Source organism: Carya illinoinensis, chromosome 13 (genome assembly GCF_018687715.1).
Source record: "Carya illinoinensis cultivar Pawnee chromosome 13, C.illinoinensisPawnee_v1, whole genome shotgun sequence".
NCBI classification, from domain to species: Eukaryota; Viridiplantae; Streptophyta; class Magnoliopsida; order Fagales; family Juglandaceae; genus Carya; species Carya illinoinensis.
In genome coordinates, this window is record NC_056764.1 from 32,051,644 (window position 1) to 32,065,374 (window position 13,731).

Genomic DNA, 13,731 nt, shown 5'->3' on the forward strand with positions numbered 1-13,731 from the left:
CAAGTTACAGAGGGGGTGACCTATAGGCTAGATTAAAATATTAATGCCTTGGTACTATATATGAATATACTATCAAGTTATTGAATATTAATAGATAAATGAAACTGCCAAAAGAGAAATAACTACTACCGGGTTAGTGTCGATAGAGTGAGACATCCTAGATGTTGGATTCGAAAACGTGATATAATGTTATAATCCTGAGGGTTAAAATCTTAATCAAATTAATATCCAACAATCCTAAAAATTTTGGATCATGGTAATTATTATTAGGTAAGAATATCATATCCATATTTCTCTCAAGTCTCAACCATGACTAATTTCAAGTTGATAATATCATTTTTGTTCATATGTCAGCTTCTAGCTTTATTATTTATCTCAAAAAATAATATTGTTATCCAAAGAAATTAAGAATCTCTAGAGATTTGGGTATTGAGAAGTGTTGAGCAGAATTGTGAATAGTAATAAAAAGTAGGTGAAAAGTAATAATAAAGTAATGAATAATAATAAAAAGTAGGTAAAAAGTAAGGAATAGTAATAAAAATAGGTGAAAAGTAATAATAAAATAATAAATAATAGTGAGAAAGGTTGAGAAGTGTTGAAGATACTTCAACACCCAAATGCACGAGCAATGCCTAAGCCATCTTGCTAGCTGTCCTCCTAAACCCAGCTAGAGGGTGGGCAAGAGGAAAAAAGGAATAGAAAAGGACAAAAAAAAAAGAAAAGAAAAGGGCCTACATGTGCATATTGCCTCGTTTTTTCGACGTTTATTTGACAAAGCGATCTCCCTATCCGAATTTTCTCTACCTCGGCTTATTAGATATATGTAATTCTCTTTCTAACTACAATACAAGAACATATAATATAATTTCGTGGGAAGAAACATATTGCAGCCTCATTTTCTCTTGAAAAATTCTTCTTGTCATCTTCACACTTCACACATCACATTTATTTTAATTTTAATTTTTATTTTTTTTATAATAAATATGTAGTGTGTGGATGATAAAGAGAATAATTCAATTAGTTTAATAAGAATAAAATAAAATAAAAAATAAAAAAATAAAAAATAATATTTTAATATATAAAATATGTGATATGAAATGATGTGTAACATTTCTCATTTCCCTTACATTTCACGTGGAAAAGACTTGGAATAGTGGGTAAACATATTTCTGTAAAAATTATTGCTGCAATAATTGAATGCCCTTAACTATTATATATACGAAGCATTGATAAACAGCTTGCTTCATCTGTAACCACAAGCGAAATATCTCTCCCACAAAAGCTGCGCAGACAATGTTGAAACCACTGCCAAGTCTCCAGCCGCAGTTCTCCTCCTCCTCCACCCTAACCCCCAGCTTCCTTTTGCACAAGCCATTCCTCCATGGAAATGGCAATAGTATTGCTTCCCTTCCAATATTTTCGATGCAGTACTACTCATTCCACAAGAAAAACAAAAATGTTCGAATCGCCTCCGTGCCTGGCAATAATATTAAAGCCGTAGCAACGGAGTCTACCGAGAAGGCAACCTCTGTTAAGGCCACTGTAACTGTGAAACTTACTGTTGGTGGCTTCCTCTCCAACCTTGGTATAGACCGAGGACTAGATGATGTAACAGACTGGCTTGGAAAAACACTCCTCTTGGAGCTTGTTAGCGCCCAGCTTGATCCTAGTAAGTACTCATGATTAATTCAAGATATTAATTACACCCGAACAATTTAATTATGATATATTATTAAACGTTAATTTGAAGAACGACTGTGTGGCTTCCACCCTCCCCCCTACATTTTGACGTATGAAATTATTATTATTATATTTTTCGAATTTGTAGTTGGTTCGTTGTTCAATTTATACATGCTTTTCCTGCTTGAAATGGAACCTTGGTACCATCCCAATAATTTATTCTCAAGTATATATCCATTGGTTGGAGGGAGATGGAATGAGGTAATTTTAGATAAAAATTAAAAATTAAATAAAATATTATAAGAATATTATTTTTTAATATTATTATTTTAAAATTTTAAAAAATAAAATTATTTATTATATTTTATATAAAAATCTGAAAAAATTTTAATAATAAGATGGAATAGATTGAGAATATTTTCTCAATTCAAACTACCTTAAGTACTGGCATACTGCACTTTCCCCTGAATGATTTTGGTGGCAAACGAACACAGTTCCGGGCTAAAAATCTCATTTCCGACCAATTTTAGCCGTGGGGCGTCGTAGAATATAACTCACCATAGAAAATATTTCTCTCCACGGCAAGGCCAAATGGTAGGAAATACCTACGTTTCAGGCAACAAAAAAGTGGGAAAAAGCTATTGAGCTTGCAGAAAATATGACAGCATTTAGTTGCGAACAGTACTGGACAAAAATATTTCTCACCAAATAGTTTCGCTGCAAGTGATATTTGCGGCTTTCGTTGCAATGGTCTATTTGTGAACAGTTTTTACAGTCCAAAATAGTCAAACATTTAGCTGCGAGTTATATTCGCGGCAAATGCTAAAAGATTTCTGAAAATAAAAATTGTGAAAACAAGAAAGTGAGAAAAACTTCGTGTGGTTTGTTGTCTAATTTGTTGTTAATATTTTGCTAGCTGAGGAACAGTTTTTGCCTCATTGTTTTAATTAAGAGGGAAAATTTTATAGTTTTGTATTCCAATCAAAACAAGATAAAAGATAGAGCTTTCAAACTTTATTATATTTTAATTTTTATTTGATATTATCTTGATATCATGTTATATACCTTGATTTAGTTATATATTATCTCCAACGTATTATATTAATCTTGACATGATTTCCTCAACCAACCGGCTCGGGGGACAGAACCCTACTGTTTATTATATACTGATTAAATATTGTCTGTCTGTATGCCTATTTCTATGTAAATTAATAGAGATATTCATAAGGGCGAGCTACATATAATATATATAAAATTAATCAGCCTCTTAAATTTTCAAATCATGTAATCAGCTATAGAGTGAGATACGAAAGCAAATTTGTTTATTATTATTATTATTATTATATAAAATGGGTGAAAAATCTTAAATTCAGATTTCTTATTAGAAAACCGGATTATATGGAGCGTTAGATTCTAGGCGAAAAGGCAAAGTTGACAGTGTACTAGCGTTTGTGCAATTATGTCAGTCAGGCGCAAATCAGGCTACCAAGTAGCTAGGCTTAAAAACTCATAAATACGAAAGCATCTCTGGCTGGTCCATTCACGCGTGTTCCCACAAAAGTACTGCCATGCAAGTTGAAATCGACTATGGTCCCTGCAACTTCATTAATCTAATGTACTATATATGTATGTACGTATGTACTACATACGGTGGTGTGTGCGCATTCAAAAGTATTAATGGTTGAATTTCGTTTAAAAAGGTTATATTATTCCATAATATAACTGTTAATTGTAGTATTAATATAATTGTTAATTAATTTTGAAGAGACGGGATTAGAGAAGGAGACAATCAAAGGGTATGCACGCTGGACGAGCCAAGATGACGGGGAGGTGAAATATGAGTCAGGTTTTGAAGTTCCGGCAGATTTCGGAGAGGTTGGGGCCATTTTGTTGGAAAATGAGCACCACAAGGAGATGTATCTCAAGGATATTATCCTTGATGGCTTCCCTAATGGCACCGTCAGTTTGACCTGTAATTCATGGGTTCACTCAAAGCATGACTACCCTCAGAAGAGAGTCTTCTTCACAAACAAGGTCAGCCAGCTCCCTTTCTCTAGCTCCTAATTTAACTACTACACTAAATTAATTAAACATGAACTATAATATATATACTTCCAACAAATATATATATATATGCATGCATTCTAGGTCAGTAATATTAATCGTGCAGCTTGGAAATTAATTAAGGGTTTTTAAGCTAATTAATCATGAGTGCTTAAAATTATAATTAGGTTTGCCACAGTAGTGTAGAAAAAACTAAAAGGTGTCCCAGCCCTAACAACAGACAAAAGAACAACAGTACTTCGAACTTTAACCAACAAATAAATAAATAAAATAAAATGAATACTCATATATAAAATCAAATGTAATATGTAGTATTTTCAATTCATGATGATAGGAATTTCTTTAATTGTATGGTTGCATGTGTGAAATTACTACTTATCGTAAAATTTTAAATTGATTTGAAGATATAAATTTAATTATTTGTAATATATTCTTAAAACTCCACTCAGGCCGTGTGGGTCAAATTTTGTCTTAGTGAGTAAATTAATCTAACACTAAAATATTTAATTAAATGAGATAAAGTGTAGAATTAAGATTCGAATTCAGGATATCTAATATGGTAATATGTAAAACTACTACTTGTCTAATGTAATTGAAATTAATTATTAAATTATATAGTACAATAAAAAATGAATATATATATATATATAAATAAAATCCTTTTTCATCTAAAAATTTCCTAAACACAATATTAAAATTCTTCTTGAGGTATCGTTTGGTTATACAGTTCATATGAGATGAGATGAGATATTTTGAATAGTAGTAATATTTTTAAATTAAGATCAGATGAGATGGTTTTAACTTTCTACGAATTTGATAAAGTGGTGGGTCCTACTAATTATTGAAAAATATTTTTGATTATTGACTAGAAAATATTATAAATATATCAAAAATAAGTAATATCTATTATTAATTTAAAAACCTATAAATAGTTTGACTTTTCTAAAATATATTTTTTATAATTGGCTGTGATGATTTCAATGTTTTTAAATATGAACGCATTTTTTTGTTAAATGAAATTATTTTAATTATGATCTATTTATTATATTATATTTTATCAAATTTGAAATATATATTTTTAATTATATATTATAATAAAATAAAAATTTTAACAGATAATTATATAGATTTAAAAAAAATAGTAATCAGCGTTATTATAACGGTATTGTAGTGGTACTCTAAAGACAGATAAAACTCTATTGGGAAAACAAAATAATGAAATATGGCAATAATGTAGTTTACTGTATAGATACTGTAGCGATAGAGGAAAAGTTAGAAAGAATATAATTTTTTATTTATTTATATTTTATAGAAATAATAGACATTGCGGGGGACAATATGTGTAGATCCTGAGCTGCTGATTCGTACGATAATCGCTTGATTGCTCAAAAGTCAAGCGTTATCTTCTGTCGTTATTCACGTGTTCATTGTAGCTAGCTAATGAATGGTTGCGAAGATGTGTGGTGCTACTCTCACCGCTGGGCTCTGCTTATCTTTTCTGAGATTTTTTTTTTTTTTTTTTTTTTTTTGTATTTTATATATATATTTAATATATTTAAAGATTTTTTAAAAAATAAAAAAATTAATAATATTATTAAAAAATATTTAATTAATTATTAAGTAAAAATAATAATAAAAACCAACTATAAAATCATTGATAAGAGTGGCATTTTCATCTCAAGAAAAACCAGGATCCGTCGATCTCAGAGAAGTGAAAAGAATTGTTCGGACACCGAACAGTAATATCATCTTTTCTTGTTATTCAGAGAGTGAAGATTCCTTTGCAAAATATGTGGACCCACAAAATTAGTCAGTAATCAATTTAAATAATAAAGCGGTAACCGGTATTTTTTCAAAGAATTTTGCTAATTATTATTACTACATCTTATATATTATATTTTTTTATATTTTAAAATTATTTTTGAGTTTATTTTTTTTAAATTAATTAAATTTTTCTACTCATTATCCATATATCAAACATTTGGTAAAAAAAAAAAAATTATTATATATAAATAAATTCACATATTGATCTGCATATCAATACTGTTATTTTCTTATTTAAAATTTAAAATTTAAATTGATACTATTTTCATTAAAAGATAATTACGTTGGATATGTACGTCTATTGATGCACATAATCACTTATAATTAATTTTTTTTTTTCTTTTAGTTTTGGTTATTTCTCGAATATTTTAATTTTTTAATAATTAAATAAGTAAATATTAATAAAATTGTAATTCTTTTCTTAAGAATTAAAAATACTTAAAAAGTATTTGAAAAAGAATAAAAAAATTGTAATTTGCACAAGTATTAACTTCAAGGGGATAAAAATATAAGACTGACTAGCAGTTGTCATAAAAATTGGGAATATTTAGAAGCTAGCCAATATTTACATTACAGGAACTCAACTTTTACCCATTTAAATTTTACATTCCGAAACCTTATTATACCTTGATAAAAAAAAAAAAAAAAAAAAAAAAAAAATCATAGATGAAGATGATAATATGTATTGTCTCTTTAGAGCGCTTTTTTACAGGAACTTCTTTCCTTTTGGATCGTGATGAATGTATATTAATGTATATGTGTTGGTTGTGGATTTGCAGTCATACTTACCATCAGAGACACCAGAAGGGTTGAGGAGGCTAAGAGAAGAAGAGCTTGTCACTTTGAGAGGAAATGGGGAAGGAGAACGAAAGACCCAAGATAGAGTTTACGATTATGATGTCTACAACGATATTGGAGATCCTGATAGTAGTGATGATCTTAAAAGACCAGTACTTGGCGGGAAGGAACATCCATATCCTAGGCGTTGCAGAACTGGACGCCCTCGCAGTGACAAAGGTATGCATATCCCTTCAATTATTATTACACGAGTGAGTAGTAATGCAATCTTAGTTTTATAAATCTGATGAAAAATCTTTCCATCGTTTTTGGATCATATATTATTTTTTGAAAAAAAAAATTAAAAGTTGATGAATAATGACATCTCATAGTAAGATAGAAGTGAAATATGGACCGTGTATTATATGATTAATTATTTTTATATATTATTTGGTTGTAGTTGTCAATTATTCTGTAAAGATTAATTTATTCGTAATTAAGGGGGTTTATTTATTTTTAATTATATAGTTTTTAAAATAGAACACGAGAAATTAAGGTCGTTTTCTTAAAAAAAATTTAGGGAGGGTTATTCTGAATTAAAGACGATATATAATGATCATGTAAGATAGACATAAGATGTATTATTGAATCAATTATGCTATGGATTTAATTAAATTTGATTTTTTTGGTCACATCTGAAAAAGATGTATCCGTTGACTCGTTTTATTCTTTGATGGTCCATGCATGCTTAATATTCTTGTAAGGGTGGTGATAGCCTTACTATTACCATTCATCTACTACTCAAGTGCATTTCAAGTTTTTTTATTTTTATTTTATTTTCTTTTAAATATTTTTTTAACATTCTTAATCATTAAAAAAAATTAAAAAAAATATATAATTTTATTAATACCTATTTTCTTAATCATTAAGTAAAATAAAAAATTAAAAAAAAAATTAAATATAAAAAAAATAGTTAATGAATTATAATGAAATAGTAAGTATATCATTTTCCTTCTTGTAATATTCCCCCGATGTTATTGATGTTTGGGAGAGATAGTACTTTCAATTTGTCCCTTATCCGTTAATTCTCTTTCTGGAAGGTTGAAATGGGCTTTCAATCCAGTTGTGGGTCTGTGACAACCAATGGTTTGATTTTAAGATAAGGCATATAATTACAAATATGCATCGATCTTAATTTTGACATTTTTATTTTTTTTTTATTTTTTTGTATTTAATCTCACAATTGGTTGAATTCTAAAGAGACTCATATAGTTCAATATTATGTTTTAACAAATGTATAAATGAAATGTCTCTAGGGACGTTTTCCAATTTAATTTTACAAAAATATAAGAAAATAGAATGATAAAGAAATTAATAAAATATCATAACAATGTTATAAGCTTTTTATTCTTCTGGAGCATGATACGTATCCAAGAGTTTCCGTTCGTTATCCTAAGGTTTACTAGAAGGTATATGAAGTAAAATATAACCTAACAGAACAATATATAATAGAAAGTTATAAAATATAAATCTGTCACCTCAATAAATATGATTTAAGATGATAACTTTAAAATAAAAATAATTTTTGGGTAATAAATACAATCACAGTAAATATAGCTCTTCATTCATTTATAATATGCAAGTTCATTCTTTTTTATTTTTATTTTTTAATCCTATGAACAATTGCTTAATTTTTGCCAGATCCATTATCGGAGAAAAGAAGTAGCAGTGTCTATGTTCCAAGGGATGAAAATTTCTCAGAAGTAAAGCAGCTAACATTCTCTGCAAAGGCAGTATACTCTGTTTTGCATGCATTGCTACCATCCCTAGAGACCGCAGTCCTTGACAGTGATTTAGGGTTCCCTTACTTCACGGCCATAGATTCACTTTTCAACGAAGGGGTAAACTTGCCTACACCAAAAACAGCAGAACACAAAGGATTGCTAAGCAAGCTAAGCAGCATCCTGCCCAGGCTTGTCAGGGCTATCAGTGAAACCCAAGATGATGTGTTGCGGTTTGAGACCCCAGAAACAATGGATAGTGAGAAAACAGACACATAAAACTTATGTTTGATCTTTTCATCTTATGCAATCTTTCTTCAAATTGTTTTTCTTTGGCATGTGCAGGAGACAAGTTCTTTTGGTTTAGGGATGAGGAATTTGCCAGGCAGACTCTTGCAGGACTCAACCCGTATAGCATACGGTTGGTCACGGTATGAATTGCAGTCATTTACAACGAAAGATCTTGAATAAATAAGAACTGAGACAACTCTTTCTAAAAAACCATTAAGGTGCAGTTTGAATAATGAGATGAAATGAAATAGTTTTAAATGAAAATTGAAAGTTGAATAAAATATTATTAGAATATTATTTTTTAATAATATTATTATTATTTTGAGATTTGAAAAATTTGAATTGTTTATTATATTTTGTGTAAAAATTTAAAAAAGCTGTAATGATGAGATGAAACACTTTCATTATCTAAATGAGGCCTTTTAATATATACCGAACTCGGTATATATTATATAATGCTTGTCCTACTTTCATTTCACTATCATATCATGACATTATTTATCAACAATTAGACCAAATCTTGTTTTAAAAAATCTAAATCAAAGACTAATCGCTAATACCATGAGTAAATTAGGGTAAGGGAGGAAGATATTTGAAAGTAAATAAAGAAAATAGTTTAATAGGATGAATGATATATCATCTAATTACTATCGCTTAATAGAATTAATTATGATTCAACATGTGATGCGCTAGTATATATGTAGTATGGAATTCTCTTAGTCCCAATTAAGATACAATTGCTGTGTAGGGATCTTATTTCTGTATACTAAACTTGTATAAAAATCATGATTTAGGAATGGCCCTTGAAGAGTAAGCTTGACCCAAAGATCTATGGCCCTCAACAATCAGCAATCACTACAGAAATGATTGAACGAGAAATCAAAGGCATTTGTTCTGTCCGGGAGGTAATTAACACCAAAACATAGACATAACATGCACATGATATATGGTGATGAAAATTATGACCCCTTAATTCTTATAATTATCGTCCATTCAAATATTAAAATCGTGTTAGTTGTAATTTTATACATTAATCATGCAGGCCATAAATCAGAAGAAGTTGTTCATTCTAGACTACCATGATATGTTTTTACCCTACGTGAGCAAAGTAAGAGAACTTAAAGGCACAACTTTTTATGGATCACGAACGCTCTTCTTTCTTAACCCTGAGGGCACATTAAGGCCATTGGCCATTGAGCTAACTAGACCGCCGATGGACGGAAAGCCACATTGGAGAGAAGTTTTCACACCCTGTTGGGATGCTACAGGTGTTTGGATGTGGAGGCTTGCCAAAGCTCATGTCCTAGCCCATGACTCCGGTTATCATCAACTTGTTAGTCATTGGTATATTTTCCACCTAACCCAAGCTTGTTATATGGAAATATGCCGTACTTGTAAATCTATCCATGCAATAAGAAATTAGTTAATTTGGACCAAGCTTATAAAATTATATATTTTCGAGTGATTTCTGTTCAACAAATGGTGCTATAAAATAGTAAAAAAAAATGCATTTATACAAATAAACTACTAACATGTTGTATTCTTTTATCTGCTGAATTTCAGGCTAAGAACTCATTGTTGCACAGAACCTTACATAATTGCAACAAATAGACAACTTAGTGTGATGCACCCAATCTACAGACTATTGCACCCTCATTTTCGGTACACTATGGAGATTAATGCTCTCGCTCGAGCAGCACTCATCAATGCAGGAGGGATTATTGAGAGCTCATTCTCACCTGGAAAGTATTCGATGGAGCTTAGCTCTGTCGCTTATGACCAACAATGGCAATTCAACCTTGAGGCACTACCAGCTGATTTAATCAACAGGTTATTGATGATTAACCTTTCCTTATTCAAGTTTAATAAAAGTAATCAATAGGAATACCGTGTATTGGCAAATTTAATAAACTTGATAATTGATATGATCTATCTCCAAATATATTAACTAATTTATTGACTTCACTACTTGCCAGGGGACTTGCTGTTGAGGATCCAACTGCTCCTCATGGCCTAAAGCTGGCAATTGAGGACTACCCCTTTGCTAATGATGGCCTTCTCCTTTGGGACAATATCAAAGAGTGGGTTAGCGACTATGTCAATTACTATTACCCTAACCCAAGAGCCATAGGGTCTGATCAAGAGCTACAAGAATGGTGGACAGAAATCCGAACAGTTGGTCATGGTGACAAAAAGGATGAATCATGGTGGCCGGTCCTCAAAACCCCAGAAGACCTTATACAAATCATCACAACAATCATATGGGTGACTTCTGGTCACCATGCAGCCGTGAACTTTGGACAATACACCTATGCTGGTTATTTCCCTAATCGGCCTACCATTGCTAGAATCAATATGCCCTCTGAAGAACCTTCTGAAGAATTTTGGACCAACTTCTTGAAGAAGCCTGAAGGGGCACTTTTACAATGCTTCCCTTCACAAATTCAAGCAACGAAAGTCATGGCTGTTTTGGACATACTGTCAAATCATTCTCCTGATGAAGAGTATCTAGGGGAGGCAATAGAGCCGGCATGGGCTGAGAATCCACAAATAAATGCTGCCTTTGAGCGATTTAATGGGAGGTTGAAGCAGCTTGAAGGGGTTATCGATGAGAGGAATGCCAACAGGGACTTGAAGAATAGAAACGGGGCTGGGATTGTGCCATATGAGCTTTTGAAACCCTTTTCTGAACCTGGAGTGACGGGAAAGGGAGTTCCCTATAGCATTTCCATTTGAAATGGAAATTGCATATATTGCATGTGGTGTAGTTTCATAGGCTATAAAGAGCTTTTGTGTTTTGTTATATTTCGAAAAATAATGTTATAGGGTGAACCATATATATTTTTTAAATTTTGAATAAAACCTGAAAATATTTCGCTACAACAGATTAACCATATATACAGCCAACACCAAATAACCTCTTCAAAGAAGTATTTGCTCCCCTGATTAATGCAACATGATCTTCAACATGATGATCATTGGCATGTTCATTATAAATACGAAAAAGGCCTTGTCACATATGAGTAGTTCTCCTTTTCAGGAAAGGTGGGATCTTATATTAGGATATATATTCTCTCTTGCCCAGATTATTCAGATTTGGGATTTTATTCATTACACCATTTCTTTACAATTCGAGAGCATTTACAAACATTTTTTGAAGCTTTGTTAAATACATGCACTTGTTAAATCAGTGAATTTATTACTATAATTGCAAGGGAGGGAGATAGTAGTGCCTCGAATAAAAATGCTGAAAATTGTATTTTATGTTACGTGATCATGAGAAAGGTTGGCCAAGGACTCTTACGTGTATATATATTATGATTAGAAGATAAACAGGAGAGCATGGAAGCCTTATCATAATGAGTAAAAATAAACGGGCATTTTGTCCAAAAAAGGGCAATAAAGTACGTATGATATCTCCCAATGTTTGAAGAATGATAACGCCACGGTTCTACTTACGTACGTAGTACAATTGAAGCATGACGTCTACAATTAGACCAAAATGTAAATAAATTGGGAAAATCCATCGGTTCTAGCTTTGTCATGATTATTCTTGAATTTGTAAAGTGTGATATCGTGTATTTACGTATATTTTAATTAAGTAAATTATTTAATTAATTAAAATTATGGACTTTTTTATTTTAAATTTTAGATGATTTATGCAGTATTATTTTAAGATTTTTAACTGTAAAATTTAATTTATAATGTGTTCTTGTTTTAAATATTGTTCATTATTTAAATTACTCTTTATTCTAAATTATTTTATTTAACTCACCGTTTTGAAATTATTTTTATTGGATCAGTTTTGAGACCCAGATTAGAAAGACTAGACATTATTTATTTCTCTTTCTTTTTTCATTTTTCTCTTTCCACTTTATTTTTCTTCTTTTTTTCTTTTTCTTTTTCCCCTTGCTCCTCTTCCACATATGAGCTTTTCTACCCTTCCTTCTTTTTTATCTTCCGCTTGGTTCTTCTCCTCCACCCAGCCCTGCCGTGCGCCACCGTCTGACGTCACTGCCTAGCCCACCAGCTCCACCACCCTCTGGCGACCTCTCTCTCTCTCTCTCTCTCTCTCTCTCTCTCTCTCTCCATTGGCCATGTGAAACCCATTCGGGTTGTGTTTTTTACACCGCTATGCACTGCCCGTGGCCATCGCCACCGCTCTCATGTCCTTCCCCACCTGCTGGCAACCTCACCCTCTATTTTTAGCCCCTCCCGCATTGCCAAACTCCTCCACGTACGACTTCAAGCAACTTGATCTTAGTGTCCTAGCGCTGCGGTGGCACCACCTTGGGCAGCCACCTTCTTTCCACCTGATTGGCAACCTCCTAGCTACCTAACCCACCATTCCTCAGCCCCGATCCACCACAATTAAAGCCTTTTCATCTCATTTTCCGATTTGGATATTTTAACCTTCAACTGCTGCCCATGCTGCCACCCACAGCAAACCACCACTACAAGTAGCTTCACCAACACCTCTAAGCCATTCCCTAGCCATCATAAGTCTTCGTTTGTCTCATTTCAAAATTGGATATTTTGAGACCCACGGCCTTGTCCGAATTTACACTGTAAGTAATTTTCCAAAGAATTTCTTGAGATTTAATTATACTGTTGCACTAACAACTTTTCTGCAGCTGGTTGGTTGTGCTAGACTTGTAGTTTGAAGAGTATGGGGGTTGGGTTGGATTTGAGGATAGTTTGTTTATTGAAACGAATTGTTCTTGCATGTATTATGTTGTGTTTAGTATCATGATTTTTATTACACTATGGCATGCATATTTATGCGTTGTACAAAAAAATTGGGACTTCATGTGAGAAAAGAATTTAGGTTGATTTGTGATAAATGATTGGTAAGGATTAAGGGAAAGGAAAAAGAGACTGTAGGGATGGTGGTAAGCATGGACAGTGATAGATTCCTACTTGTGATTCTTGTTTACGATGCAAGCGGTAGGGATGATGGTAGTCCCGCCTACGATTTCTACCTATAGTGGAAGTTGTAGGGATGGTGGTAGTCCCACTTGTGATTCTCGTCTACGGTGCATGCAGTAGGGATGGTGGTAGAGTCCCGCATGTGATTCCCGCCTATAATACTCTAATAGATTGAAAAAGAGGATAAATGAACTGTAGGGATGGTGGTAAGCAAAGACAGTGGTAGAGTCCCGCTTATGATTCCCGTCTATGGTACATGCAGTAGGGATGGTAGTAAACAGGGATGGTGGTAGTCCAGCATGCGATTCCCGCCTATAGTGGGAGCTATAGGGATGATGGCAAGCAGAGATGGTGGTAGTCCCGCCTGTGATTCCCGTATATGGTG

The 13,731-nt window shown here is 32.2% G+C and overlaps 1 protein-coding gene across 1 annotated transcript; it reads left to right on the forward strand.

The window, feature by feature from the left end:
• Positions 1 to 1,234: 1,234 nt before the first annotated feature.
• Positions 1,235 to 11,297, forward strand: LOC122291544 (linoleate 13S-lipoxygenase 2-1, chloroplastic-like). The gene is made up of 9 exons (XM_043099318.1): positions 1,235 to 1,669; positions 3,446 to 3,714; positions 6,348 to 6,585; positions 8,047 to 8,385; positions 8,472 to 8,557; positions 9,212 to 9,322; positions 9,460 to 9,761; positions 9,981 to 10,247; positions 10,394 to 11,297. The coding sequence occupies exons 1-9, from the start codon at positions 1,294 to 1,296 to the stop codon at positions 11,151 to 11,153; spliced, it is 2,748 nt and encodes a 915-aa protein (XP_042955252.1). The 5' UTR covers positions 1,235 to 1,293; the 3' UTR covers positions 11,154 to 11,297.
• The last annotated feature ends 2,434 nt before the right edge of the window (positions 11,298 to 13,731 follow it).